Raw genomic sequence first — 15,308 nt, 5'->3', positions numbered from 1 at the left:
TTGCTATATATATTCTTTAAATTACTCTAACAGCCTTAATTTTTGTCATAGAGAGGTCAGGTTGGTCTCATTCTTTTGGAAAATGCCTAAAGTTTCTCATAAAGTTATCAAAAATATGCAAAAAAAATATAAATAGCAGTTTTTTGCAAGGACATACCAGTACGTCCATGGGGGTAAAGGGATGAGTTTTTTTAAACGTGCTAGTACGTCCTTTGGGGGTGAAAGGGTTAATGGGGCTATAAATGTGCTAAATCTATAAATGATAAGGGCAACTGTCCTCACAAGCTATAAAGACTCAAGTGTAAAACTTACCTTTGTTATGAGCAATCTGGTAGAAGCTGCAATTGTAATAAGCCAAGTAGTAACTGGCTGAGTGAGTGGAAGAAAGTAATCGTACTCTTCTATTGGCACAACCATTGACAAGCAATAAGGTACAGCGCAATCATCTTCCACAACTGTGAATCTGTTGAAAAGCGAACCAAAGTACTTTGAGAGGCATTAGACGACAATCTAGGGGAGTAAATATACTGTTGGATGGATTAAACTCAAGGGCCAAAATTTAAATAAATCCCTGCCACTGCAAAAACTCAATTATCACTAAAAGAGAAACTAAAAAATTTATAAGTATTAGCTCTAAAACTGGGTGTCCTTTATCAAACTGGTAGTGTATCTATTACCTACAAAATTAGTTTCACTATGAGCCCATTTATACTATACTTTACTGTACATATATATGCCTAATTCAGACCCGTAGTATATAGTAGTCCTTGGTGTTCTCATTCTTTTTACAGTTAAAGAAAAGAAATAGGAGACAGTCACATAAAACATAAGCCTTCTGGATCTAACTCTACATAGACCTACAGTGCTTTCAACATTTCTGAAATATTTCTCCTTCAGGACTACTTTTCACTGATATTAAGCTATTTTTCAGTTAAAATTATACAGTATCTCATTTTTGGAACCTTTTTCTTAAGAACCTATTGAATGATATGAACATTACTTATAAAAAAAAAAAAAAAATCACAAAAAAAAAAGGTGGAAGGCAGAATTTGAAAATTCTGTACAAGTTTGAATTGATATAAAGTAATACCCCGTCCAACATCGTTAATTGGTTCTAAGAGAGCTAACGCAAGTCGATTTTCGATATAGTCAGAGTTTTGTCCTGTAAAGTCATCTATACTCCTATACATGTACTAATCACCAAAAAGTAGGGATCTTGATCCTGAGGAACTGGTGTGAGGGGATCTAGCGCATAGAGATCCAGCTTGTGGAACGTTCCAGGAATGTATCCATGGGGGTGTTGTGCAAAGTGATCTAATGAAGTCTTCAGGTATGTCTAGGGCGCATAGGTGAACATAGAACTCTAAAGTTATTGGCGTTACTTAAAAGGCGAATGTGCACTCTCAGATGAGTGAGCGTAGAGGGGAGGTGAGGGCATGAGAAAATACGGTACAAGATGATACTCACCGAGCTGCTACAATAATAATGCCCTGATGAGGGACCACCAAAAGCGAAGATGTGATCTTTTCCGATGCCAGGCCAACTTGGCCCACAGCAACACTGTGTTCCGTCACATATCGTACAACCGCCGCCATGCGCAACCGGCTACGACCACATGCCCAACTTCCAGTGAATTCTAGAACCAAACAATTGTATGCAAAATGCAAAATAGTAAGTGTGGTCTTATACAACTGCTTAGAAGCTCCCTAGGTAAGAGTCACAAAGGGATGATTAAACTGTAATATTTACTGGAAATATTAAAGGAAAAGGCAAGGGTTTGTTTTTAAGGTTTTCAAACATTGAGGTGGAAAGAAAATGAGACAAATTAACAAACTTGAAACAAGTTGGAAGATACCATGTTTTCATTGCTACCAACACTATTTTTTTTATTAATTCAGTAGTTTTAAAATAAGGTTTGGAATGACAAAAAACTTATAAAATTCTTATAACAAGAATATGAAAGGATGGAAAAAAGAAGTTACTAAAGGTCAACAGATATCAGAATGAAAATGCAGGGCACTGTATCACTGAATTTCTTAACCCTTTTACCCCCAGGCTATTTGGAAATTTTCAACCCTTAACCCCCAGGGGTTTATTTTTTTCCCTGCACATTTTGCAGTATATTATTTTTAAATTGCTCTAACAGCCTTAATTTTTCTCATAGAGAGGTCAGGTTGGTCTCATTCCCTTGGAAAATGCCTGAATTTTCTCAAAAAAATTATCAAAAATAAGAAAAAAAAATTTTCATAGCATTTTTTAGCAAGGACGTACTGGTACGTCCATGGGGGTAAAGGGATGGCCTTTGTGAAACGTACCAGTACGTCCTTTGGGGGTAAAAGGGTTAAGGGGTATATTCATACTAATACTGTAAAAGAAAAATCAAATGAATATTACAACTTCTAGAAATAAATAGCATACAAATATGCCAGTATGGCCTATCTGTGATAAACATGAATAAAATAAAAACTATAAATGAGACATTGAAATAGAATTGTACTGGTATTACTAACAAGAACTTATCAACATTTCTAAATTTTTCCCATAAAATTATCCGTTCAATTATCACAGCAGTCATTAAGACAGAAATTACTGTACTACTTTACAAAGATGAGAAATAAAACCCAAATACAGAGTTTTTGTTACCTGGCCTTGTTCTAATGAGTATTAACAGTATTAATAGTTCATAAAATTTTGATGGGAGCAAATTAAATGCAAAACCAAATCCCTACTAATCATATCTAGCACTATTCAAACTGACTATCACATAAGTGAAAATATATATATTTTCAATAGTAATTAGTCTTTTTCCTAACCATACAAAACTAAGTCTTTTAATAGAAATGTTTATGTACAAATGACAGCTAACAAATATATCACTTTCAATCAGTAAGCGTACAAATGTAAAGATCACTCTTCTTGAAATAATTATATGGGATAACAAATGCATAAAAATGATTGAAAAAAATTTGCTCACCTTGGCCGTCGGAATCATAAAAACTTGCGCTGTCCACAGATGCAGTCTCAAAATTCGCTAGAGATGGTGCTCTGGATTTTCTACTACCCACATTTTCTTCCCCTGCATAATTAGAAGCTAGTGGGGGGGTAGTTCTTCCAGAAGTAGTCAAGTCTCCTGTTGATGCAGGTTCTCTAGATCCAAAATACTCATTGTTTGAGCTACTAATGCTCCCACTTTCTATTTTCGTTTCTGGGGTTGAAGTCCACCGCTTGCGGCGAGAGAAATATTGCTCTCGCTTGCTAGCAGCCGTTTTAGTCACAGTAGAACCAGAAGATACTTTCTCTGAATGAACAGGCGAGTAATTTTCTGAATGACTAGATGAACCACTCGTCCTACGGGACCTGTATTTTGAATTACTTTTCTGCTCAGGCTTACTATTTTCTTTCCCCAAACGCGAAGCTACCTCTTGCCCTTCCAACTGTTTTGACATCCGCTTCAAACGAGTTCTAGCCTTCTCAATTTCGACACTTTCTTCAGCTATCTCTATTCCCTCACTTTCATCCAGAAGACCATCAAAGGTTTTCTGTGATGGGAAGGATTTTCTTTTCCACACATACACTGTTTGAGGGCCAACAATGTTATCCCAAACAGATAACACAAAACAAAATACAATGTTATTTTCAAAAGGCAGGCAAGAAACATAGGGGAAAACTTGACGGAGAGTCGCCTTCAGGGACTGCTTACGTGGGGCCTGAGGGGACCCGCCTCCCGCAAAAGCATCACATTGACGAGCGCTTGTTGGAGTTCCTGGCGACTCTCCTTCCTCAAAACTAGTTTGCGATATATCGTCCAAGTTCTCCATTGAAACTCTCATCTGGCTAAGTTTATTAGCAATATTGGCACTCATCTTCACGTTGGAGACAACTTCCGTAGTAGGGACTGTTGGCTCTAATTTCTCAGACGACCGAGATTTTTCAGGCGTGGAAGGATTGCTACAAGACTGATAATCTGTTCCTGAGGTAGGAGTGGAGGACCTGGATTCATGAGCTGAATGATTTGCTTGACCTTCACTGTCCCTCCTTGCATAGAAATCACCTTGAGTGTCGTTAAAACTCCCAAAGGTGGTAGAATCCAAGTCTGAAGGACCTGGATTCGAATTCATTTCTAACGGGTGCATTTCTTTTGATGCATTCAAGTTTTCCCGAGATGCAAATTTTGTTTCTGCCATTCCTAAAAACACCACACGTAATAGGACCAAAAATAGCTTGAAACTATTATTCATAAGCACCAAACATTGTCCACATTATAAAGTTTTCCTGGTTACCAATCTTACCCATCTTAATTTCTTTCAAAAATGTTTTTGAGTTTAGAGTACTGAAAATAATAAAATGATGTCTTAGATCCAACTGTTTTGTAATTCAGCAACAAAGCCACCACCGCTGCCCTTTATTTCAACATCATTCAAGAAACTACAGAATGCGGTTATTTCCCAAACTAAAGCCCAATGAGCTAATAGGTCCAGAGCTGTGATAAGCCAAGCATCTGGTGGCAATAGATGCGGAGCCGATACATAAACAATCCACACATGGCCTGCCACAACTGCCAGGGCCACTAACACACCGGCCATAGACACCACCATACTAAGAAAAAAATGGTGTTCGGTGTTTCTAGAATATTATAAAAAAATATTTAACTAATTCCCTGGAGCTACATGTCACAATTCATATTTCAGTAACAAAACAAATGGCTTATGAAAGATTACAAATCTACAACGCTGACATTAAGTCTCGCAAAATGACATTGCCCGTCACGTCAACCAGCTACCAATGGACACGATCCCCCGAACAGGATGAGACAGGACAGTGTGATAAAGGTGAGCAGCTGATATAATGAAAAGCAACATCAAAGAATACTGGAGGGTCATAAGGACGGTGAGGGTCAGGATGTCATCAGGAAACGAGGCACTGACTTCACCAAAGAGCACCCACCACAGAATGCAAACCAACATCCATCCATAACACATCAGCCAAACCATCACATAGTTCCATACGTAAAGCTACATCACAAAACTATAATCTACTTCTACAATATTAACATTCTCCTTCACATCCAAGTTTCCCTTCTCTTTGCGACACTTCCACTAAATGTCTCCTCCAAGTTTATCATGAAAACCATTGTTGATTAATCAGTCTATCATCTTTATTTTTGTAGCAAATGGGAAGCTACGGCCGCGAGTTCCTCCCATGCACAACTCTCTTTGCAAGTGGTCGTAGATGCAGCATCCAGCAACTCATACATATCACAATTCAAGGCACAGCCTGTAACATGAGAAAAATATAACGATTAATATTTTCCTATCTCATGCAAATGCATTACAAGGCTAACTTTGGAAATTCTACAAATACTTAACAGGAACACAAAAATTGGACAAGAGAAATCATATGACCATGAGATTACAAAGAGCCATTCTACAGCATCCCAGGAACACTCTCCACACCCAGCATACACCAAAAGATAAATTTTTATCAAAGGAGCAAGTGTACCTACCTTTAGATATTAAATACAAATAAGGCTACAATCACAAATTACAGTACAGTATTTCCTAAATATACAATCCACTGCCATATCTTTAGCCTATAAAAACTGCACGCTATACACCAGTGGTTCCCAACCTGGGGGAAATTTGAAACTTCCAGGGGGGAAATAATTACACTACCTACTAACTAAAACAAGCGGAAAATGTCCTCATAGTACGTGCGGCAATTTGTTGTTAGCCATTCAGTTGTGATATGATCATATCAGTTCTCAAAGACATGATATTCAAGGGGAGAATTGGAGTGTCATGCCCATTTCTGAGGCAGGCGAGTGGGCATGAGGGCTGGGCGGGGCATGAAGGGGGAAATCTGGATGGTTGAACTGGGTGCAGGGGGGAAATGACAGAAAAAAGGTTGGGAACCACTGCTATACACTATATCAAGGAACGTTTGCTAAGTTTCTACTTGAAACAAAAACGCAGTTGATTACATCAAAAGATTATGCACACCCTGTATTGGCAACAGTAAACAGTTAGACATTAAACCTTATAAGTATCAAATCCTTTGTTCAAGAACTGTTATAGTACTGTACTCTATTCATCTAGTAGCACAGGCTGTACTGTATTTGCTGTACTGTATTTTCATTCTTCAAATCTTACAAAGTTGTTGTATCCATCAATTCTCATAGATCTGTACACATCCTATTTTCTATATATTTTCTCAAACGGGGAGAAAGCCATCTGATAAAATTTACAAAGTACTGCAATTACTTTGCCAATATGGTCTCCACTAACAAAAGATAATATTGGAAATTTCTATTAAGCTTATTCAAAGATAGGATTTGGCATCCCAGCTTCAGATATTTTCTTTTGGGGTATCCCTGCATTAATCGCATTAAACAATGCAATAGTAAATACTTAAAAGTTCCTCTCTTAAGCTTACCTTAAAAGCACAGATATATCAGAGGCTAAATAATTAGGAATTACGTCAGGACGATGGAATCCAGCGAGAGGAATTCAATGACTAACCTCACCAATACACATATAATTAAAAGGAAGACAAAACTGCTAAGCTTTCTTAACCCTTTTACCCCCAAAGGACGTACTGGTACGTTTCACAAAAGCCATCCCTTTACCCCCATGGACGTACCGGTACGTCCTTGCAAAAAAATGCTATAAAAATTTGTTTTTCACATTTTTTGAGAAAAATGTTATTTTCATTAGTAAAATAAATTTTTGAATATACTTACCCGATAATCATGTAGCTGTCAACTCTGTTGCCCGACAGAATTCTATGGAGGGATACGCCAGCTATCACAATACTAGAAGGGGGTGTTCTTACCAGCGCCACCTGTGGCCAGGTACTCAAGTACTTCTTGTTGACACCTCCTCAATTATTCCTCGGTCCCACTGGTTCTCTATGGGGAGGAAGGGAGGGTCAATTAAATCATGATTATCGGGTAAGTATATTCAAAAATTTATTTTACTAATGAAAATAACATTTTTCAATATTAAACTTACCCGATAATCATGTAGCTGATTCACACCCAGGGGGGTGGGTGAAAACCAGTGTACAAGATTAAAGGATAGCTAAGTATCCCATATTTCATATAACAGTTATCTCAAATAACAATGAAATAATAAGTACCTGGTAAGGAAGTCGAATTGAACCGTTACTCTGTCTCTTTTTTAAGTTCGTCTTCCTTACTGAGCGCAGCGTTCCTCTTGGAGGCTGAATCAACCCAAAGGTGCTAAAGTATACAGGGCTGCAACCCATACTAAAGGACCTCATCACAACCTTTAACCTCGGCGCTTCTCAAGAAAGAATTGACCACCCGCCAAATCAACAAGGATGTGGAAGGCTTCTTAGCCGACCGAACAACCCATAAAAAGTATTCAAGAGAAAGGTTAAAAAGTTATGGAATTATGGGAATGTAGTGGCTGAGCCCTCGCCTACTACTGCATTCGTTGCTACGAATGGACCCAGGGTGTAGCAGTACTCGTAAAGAGACTGGACATCTTTGAGATAGAATGATGCGAACACTGACTTGCTTCTCCAATAGGTTGCATCCATAACACTCTGCAGAGAACGGTTCTGTTTGAAGGCCACTGAAGTAGCCACAGCTCTCACTTCATGTGTCCTTACCTTCAGCAAAGCAAGGTCTTCTTCCTTCAGATGAGAATTTGCTTCTCTAATCAGAAGCCTGATGTAGTAAGAAACTGAGTTCTTAGACATTGGTAGAGAAGGCTTCTTGATAGCACACCATAAGGCTTCTGATTGTCCTCGTAATGGTTTTGACCTTCTTAAATAGTACTTAAGAGCTCTAACAGGGCAAAGTACTCTCTCTAGTTCGTTCCCCACCATGTTGGACAGGCTTGGGATCTCGAACGACTTAGGGCAAGGACGGGAAGGAAGCTCGTTTTAGCCAAAAAAACCGAGCCGCAAGGAACATGTAGCCGTTTCAGATGTGAAACCTATGTTCCTGCTGAAGGCGTGGATCTCACTTACTCTTTTACCTGTTGCTAAGCACACGAGGAAAAGAGTTTCTAATGTGAGGTCCTTAAAAGAGGCTGATTGGAAAGGTTCAAATCCTGATGACATTAGGAACCTTAGGACCACGTCTAGATTCCAGCCTGGAGTGGACAACCGACGTTCCTTTGAGGTCTCAAAAGACCTAAGGAGGTCCTGTAGATCTTTGTTGGAGGAAAGATCCAAGCCTCTGTGGCGGAAAACCGCTGCCAACATACTTCTGTAACCCTTGATCGTAGGAGCTGATAGGGATTTTACGTTCCTTAGATGTAACAGGAAGTCAGCAATCTGGGTTACAGTGGTACTGGTTGAGGAAAACTGCATTGGCCTTGCACCAGCTTCGGAAGACTTCCCATTAAGACTGATAGACTCTGAGAGTGGATGTCGTCCTTGCTCTGGCAATCGTTCTGGCTGCCTCCTTCGAAAAGCCTCTAGTTCTTGAGAGACTTTCGATAGTCTGAAGGCAGTCAGACGAAGAGCGTGGAGGTTTGGGTGTACCTTCTTTACGTGAGGTTGACGCAGAAGGACCACTCTAGGAGGAAGAGTCCTGGGAAACGTCGACCAGCCATTGCAGTACCTCGGTGAACCCTTCTCTCGCGGGTCAGAGGGGAGCAACCAACGTCAACCGTGTCCCTTTGTGAGAGGCGAACTTCTGAAGTACCCTGTTGACAATCTTGAACGGCGGGAATGCATACAGGTTGAGATGGGACCAATCCAGCAGAAAGGCATCCACGCGAACTGCTGTTGGGTCTGGAATCGGAGAACAATACAAGAGGAGCTTCTTGGTCATCGAGGTAGCGAATAGAACTATGGTTGGCAGACCCCACAGGGCCCAAAGTCTGCTGCAAACATTCTTGTGAAGGGTCCACTCTGTGGGGAAGACCTGACCCTTACGGCTGAGGCGATCTGCCATGACATTCATATCGCCCTGAATGAGCCTCGTTACCAGCGTGAGCTTTCGATCTTTGACCAAATGAGGAGGTCCCTTGCGATCTTGAACAACTTCCTCGAATGAGTCCCTCTTTGCTTGGAGATGTAAGCCAAGGCTGTGGTGTAGTCGGAGTTCACCTCCACCACCTTGTAAGCTGGAGGGACTTGAAGTTTATCAAGGCCAGATGAACTGCCAACAACTCCTTGCAATAGATGTGAAGTGTCCTTTGCTCCTGATTCCATGTTCCCGAGCATTCCTGTCCGTCCAGTGTCGCACCCCAGCCCGTGTCCGATGCGTCCGAGAAGAGACGGTGGTCGGGGGTCTGAACAGCCAAAGGTAGACCTTCCTTGAGAAGAATGCTGTTCTTCCACCACGTTAGAGTAGACCTCATCTCTTCGGAAACAGGAACTGAGCCCGTCTCTAGCGTCATGTCCTTTATCCAGTGAGCAGCTAGATGATACTGAAGGGGGCGGAGGTGGAGTCTCCCTAACTCGATGAACAGGGCCAGCGATGAAAGTGTCCCTGTTAGACTCATCCCCTGCCTGACTAAGCATCGGTTCCTTCTCAGCATGCTCTGGATGCATTCTAGGGCTTGGAAGATCCTTGGGGCCGACGGACAAGTCCAAAAAGCTCGACTCTGAAGATCCATACCCAAGGAAACAATGGTCTGGGATGGAACGAGCTGAGACTCCTCAAAATTGACCAGGAGGCCCAGTTCCTTGGTCAGATCCATAGTCCATTTGAAAATCTCCAGACAGCGACGACTTGTGGGAGCTCTTAAAAGCCAGTCGTCTGACGGAGCCGGACACAAGATCATGATACTGCTGCACAGTCTGTAAACTGACAATCATGGGCAAGCGAGGAAGTACAGTGACAACCCGAATCTGTCTAGACTATCTGGGTCGTACAGACAACTCCTTAACGGGTTGCTGAGGTTGCCGCACTGCGTCACAACAAGTCCCTTCTGTTGGTTGTTGAACGTCTTCCCCGTGACACATTGACTCCGTAAACAAAAATCCTCTAACAAGGACTAAGCTTGGACTGCATGTCATGCAACACAGCTCAAGGTCTATGGGAGCAGGTGTGGTAACAGACGGGATTAGCGGCTGAAGTGGAACCATTACCTTCCCTGTAAGCATGTTATGCTTAAATAAAAGTCCATAAGAGGTTATGCAGCTAAAGGCTCCCTCCAAATGACAGAGTCCTCAAGGGAATATCAGAAGGAGGGAGAAAAGAACTTTCTCATCTACAGGGACCTTATCCTAGAAAAGCTAAGTTCTCTGAGTGAGGGTTCACTGGTGCAAAAGCAGCAGACTAGAAGGCAACGTTATGAAACTGCTTGACAGTCTAGTGAGTTGGCAACAACCCAAGATATGTTGAGAAGCATGCGGTAAGGTATGCAGAGCATGATGAATGCAGAGTATGCTGTATGCAGAGCATGCTGTATGTAGAGCATGTTGTATGCAGAGCATGCTGTATGTAGAGCATGTTGTATGCATAGCATGCTGAAAGCAGAGCATGCTGTATGCAGAGCATGTTGTATGCAGAGCATGCTGAATGCAGAGCATGCTGAATGCAGAGCATGCTGAATGCTGAGCATGTAGTAAGCAGAGCCTGCTGTAAGCAGAGCCTGCTGTAAGGAAAGCAGAGCGTGTGCATGGCGTTTAACATTTCTCAGAAATTCCATGACCAGTGCTAGAGTGCTTTATGCATGCTTGCATGGGGTTTAAAAATCAACATAATGTTTACCTTACATTCATAACTCATGATTCATATTTTTGCCATGGTTAGAAAATGGAGGTAAGGTATGCTGAACAGCAGAGTCAGAACGAGCTGGAACAACAACAGTGGAAGGTGCAGAAAGTTCCTGTTCCTGTGGTATGAGTGGAGCGTGAAGAGACCGAGGTTGCGCAGAACAAGGTAAAGTTCCCGCAAGCAGAGGTGTCTGAGGTGCAGGATCAGGGTGCACGGGTTGAGCTCGGTGCAGCAGCTGAGGAGACTGACTCACAGGTGGAAGAGGTTGTACCTCCACCGAGAGTTGCACCACCGGTGGAGCAGCCAGGGGAGGAGGAGGAAGAGTGGGGTAATCCTCCTGATCCCAAACCGAAGGTTGCCTTAAAGAAGGCTGAGGCTGAACAACACTGGGAACAGCGAACACAGAAAGAGGTTCAACATCGTACGCCTGGCAGATGGTGCTGCGACTGGGTGCAGCGAGTGCAGGTGGGTTGAGCACAGGCTGAAAGGGTGCAGGGGAGGTGCAACTCTCTCAGCCCGACACTCACACAACAGGTCCGAAAGCTGTGCTTGCATGGACTGTAGTAGAGTCTACAACATCGTACGCCTGGCAGATGGTGCTGCGACTGGGTGCAGCGAGTGCAGGCGGGTTGAGCACAGGCTGAACGGGTGCAGGGGAGGTGCAACACTCTCAGCCCGACACTCACACAACAAGTCCGAAAGCTGTGCTTGCATGGACTGTAGTAGAGTCTACAACATCGTACGCCTGGCAGATGGTGCTGCGACTGGGTGCAGCGAGTGCAGGCGGGTGCAGCACAGGCTGAACGGGTGCAGCCGGTTGGTGCACCACCGGTGCAGGCGGGTGCAGCACAGGCTGAACGGGTGCAGGCGGTTGGTGCACCACCGGTGCAGGAGGAGGAGGAGGTGCAACACTCTCAGCACGACACTCACGCATCAGGTCCGAAAGCTGTGCTTGCATGGACTATAGTAGAATCCACAACATCGTACGCCTGGCAGGTGGTACTGCGATCAGGCGGAGCGAGCATAGGGGGGGGGGAGTGTAGGCGCACTCTCAGCCCGACAAACTGATGACTGAGGAGAGACAGAGCTACCCCAATGACTGCATCCGGGTTGTTGAACTTTACTTCGTACGTCTGGCATAGGTCTGGACTTTACGTTTAAGAGGTCTTGAGACCTGAGACCAGCGTAACTCTGCCTTTATTTTCTCCTCTAAATCTCTTCTGCAGACGAGCAAAATAAGGGCTCAATCGTCTGCGGGTGGGAGTGACGGTCTCGGTAAGACACGCCCACAACCACCGAGGATACTTCTGTGCGCCGATCAAGGCCTGCCGAACCCTTATGCCCTTCGACATTGCTTCTCCCCTGGGCTTGGGAGCTTGCAAGAGGTCCCGGACTGGGAGGACGACTGGCGCGCACAAAAGTACCCTCACGCATAACACTGACATAATTTGCGCTAATCACTTATCACTTTGATTTCTGTTTGCACTTATATCACTGAACTCGAAACTTTAAGTGGTTTGTACCTGAAACACGCAATTCTATCCTTCTCAAAAGTTAGTAATTGCGAAAACAGAATTACAATGTAACAGAAAAATCTAATGAAAGAAAATTCAGTGGCTGGAAAGAGACTAAACACTAGATCACTCTAGAAACGTTTAGTTTCTTCCCCTAAAGAGACTAGGGAGAAGAGCAAAACGATAACGACGTTACTCGTACGCCTGGCAGGCTTGAGGGAAACGTTTATCCTCTTTCTCTCTCTGTCTCTATCTCTCTCTCTCTCTCTCTCTCTCTCTCTCTCTTGACTTAGAACCTGAGAGAAGAGCCCAATCATATATATCGATAAAACATATTATTGTTAAAGGAAAAAACTGAAATATTTCCCAAAAAGAAAAGTTCCTTATTAGGATCAAAACCATTAAGTTAAGAAAGAATGAACAAAACGCTAGAAACGGTTACTCTTTACTGCAATGTGAAACCGTGAACATTCTTTCTCTATCGTAACGATAGAGTGCAAGTTGAAACGTTCTGAACGTCAACAACTGCCGAGACAAACAAAACGTTAGTTCAACTTTGAAAAAGTACGAGACTATCAAAGAAATTCTTTCAAAGACCTTAAAATAGCATAATATGTTAACAGGTAAAACCGAAATGACGGGCTCACGATAATTAACTTCGGTACCAAGAAAAGACCGCCTACTATTAGGAAGGTCGAATATAAACAAATATAAAAATTAATTTTAATAAGTTTATAATAAAAGGAAGTTAATCGAAGAGGCCTATAAGAGGCGGAGAGATATAAAATAAATCTATAACTTTTGTTAAGCAAAATTAAGAAAGAGAGTCTATACTCTCTTAGACACCAACACTTCCGTCTAAGGGAAGGGTCGGCCATTGAAAGGTGAACGAGAGTTCATACTCTCTTCGTCACCAAAAATAATCAAATTAATTCCAAAAGCTAACTAAGCTAAAATAGAAGTTTCCAGTAACGCGACAGCCGAAATCAAAGAGAAATACTTCACCAAAGTCGTGAAAATACTCCAAGAACATAAGCGTATCCCAGAACGTCTTGTCAGAAGCACGACAGAGGAATAATTGAGGAGGTGTCAACAAGAAGTACTTGAGTACCTGGCCACAGGTGGCGCTGGTAAGAACACCCCCTTCTAGTATTGTGATAGCTGGCGTATCCCTCCATAGAATTCTGTCGGGCAACAGAGTTGACAGCTACATGATTATCGGGTAAGTTTAATATTGAAAATTCAGGCATTTTCCAAGAGAATGAGACCAACCTGACCTCTCTATGACCAAAATATGTTATTTTCATTAGTAAAATAAATTTTTGAATATACTTACCCGATAATCATGTAGCTGTCAACTCCGTTGCCCAACAGAATTCTACGGAAGGGATACGCCAGCGATCGCTATACAAGAGGGGGGTGTACTCACAAGCGCTACCTGTGGCCAGGTACTCTAGTACTTCTTGTTGACACCACTTCAATTTTTCCTCGGTCCACTGGTTCTATGGGGAGGAAGGGTGGGTCAATTAAATCATGATTATCGGGTAAGTATATTCAAAAATTTATTTTACTAATGAAAATAACATTTTTCAATATTAAACTTACCCGATAATCATGTAGCTGATTCACACCCAGGGAGGTGGGTGAAAACCAGTGTACATGTATATCAAGAAGCTAAGTATCCCGTATTTCATATTATCAGTTATTCAAAATAACAATGAAATTACAAGTACCTGGTAAGGAAGTCGACTTGAGCCATTACTCTGCCTTAAATAAGTTCGTCTTCCTTACTGAGCGCAGCGTTCCTCTTAGGAGGCTGAACAACTCTAAGGTGCTGAAGTATAAAGGGCTGCAACCCATACTAAAGGACCTCATCACAACCTTTAACCTCGGCGCTTCTCAAGAAAGAATTGACCACTCGCCAAATCAACAAGGATGTGGAAGGCTTCTTAGCCGACCGTACAACCCATAAAAAGTATTCAAGAGAAAGGTTAAAAGGTTATGGGATTATGGGAATGTAGTGGCTGAGCCCTCGCCTACTACTGCATTCGTTGCTACGAATGGTCCCAGGGTGTAGCAGTACTCGTAAAGAGACTGGACATCTTTGAGATAGAATGATGCGAACACTGACTTGCTTCTCCAATAGGTTGCATCCATAACACTCTGCAGAGAATGGCTCTGTTTGAAGGCCACTGAAGTAGCCACAGCTCCCACTTCATGTGTCCTTACCTTCAGCAAAGCAAGGTCTTCTTCCTTCAGATGAGAATGTGCTTCCCTAATCAGAAGCCTGAATAGTAAGAAACTGAGTTCTTAGAACTTGGAAAAGAAGGTTTCTTGATAGCACACCATAAGGCTTCTGATTGTCCTCGTAAAGGTTAAGACCTTTTTAGATAGTACCTAAGAGCTCTAACTGGGCAAAGTACTCTCTCCAGTTCATTCCCCACCAAGTTGGACAGGCTTGGGATCTCGAACGACTTAGGCCAAGGACGTGAAGGAAGCTCGTTTAGCAAAAACCGAGCTGCAAGGAACATGTAGCCGTTTCAGATGTGAAAACAATGATCCTGCTGAAGGCGTGGATCTCACTTACTCTTTTAGCTGTTGTCAAGCACACGAGGAAAAGAGTTTTTAATGTGAGGTCCTAAAAAGAGGCTGATTGGAGAGGTTCAAATCTTGATGACATAAGGAACCTTAGGACCACGTCTAGATTCCAGCCTGGAGTGGACAACCGACGTTCCTTTGAGGTCTCAAAAGACCTAGGGAGGTCCTGTAGATCTTTGTTGGTGGAAAGATCCAAGCCTCTGTGGCGGAAAACCGCTGCCAACATACTTCTGTAACCCTTGATCGTAGGAGCTGAAAGGGATCTTACTTTCCTTAGATATAACAGGAAGTCAGCAATCTGGGTTACAGTGGTACTGGTTGAGGAAACTGCATTGGTCTTGTACCAGCTACGGAAGACTTCCCCTTGAGACTGATAGATTCTGAGAGTGGATGTTCTCCTTGCTTTGGCAATCGCTCTGGCTGCCTCCTTCGAAAAGCCCCTAGCTCTTGAGAGTCTTTCGAAAGTCTGAAGGCAGTCAGACGAAGAGCGT

The 15,308-nt window shown here is 42.6% G+C and overlaps 1 protein-coding gene across 1 annotated transcript in view; it reads right to left on the bottom strand.

The window, feature by feature from the left end:
- The window catches only part of LOC137656716 (uncharacterized), a 42,506-nt gene that overhangs the window by 15,566 nt on the left and 11,632 nt on the right, over nucleotides 1–15,308 (bottom strand). Inside the window, exons 2-4 of the mRNA XM_068390950.1 lie at nucleotides 2,975–5,274; nucleotides 1,468–1,636; nucleotides 313–463 (exon numbers count right to left, since the gene is read on the bottom strand). Coding sequence (XP_068247051.1) covers nucleotides 313–463; nucleotides 1,468–1,636; nucleotides 2,975–4,238 — 1,584 coding nt within the window. The 5' untranslated portion in view covers nucleotides 4,239–5,274. The remainder of the gene's footprint in view (nucleotides 1–312; nucleotides 464–1,467; nucleotides 1,637–2,974; nucleotides 5,275–15,308) is intronic.

The sequence above is a fragment of the Palaemon carinicauda genome, chromosome 17, assembly GCF_036898095.1.
Source record: "Palaemon carinicauda isolate YSFRI2023 chromosome 17, ASM3689809v2, whole genome shotgun sequence".
NCBI classification, from domain to species: domain Eukaryota; kingdom Metazoa; phylum Arthropoda; class Malacostraca; order Decapoda; family Palaemonidae; genus Palaemon; species Palaemon carinicauda.
The sequence above is the reverse complement of the archived record's forward strand: the minus strand, read 5'-3'. Positions and strand labels throughout refer to the sequence as shown.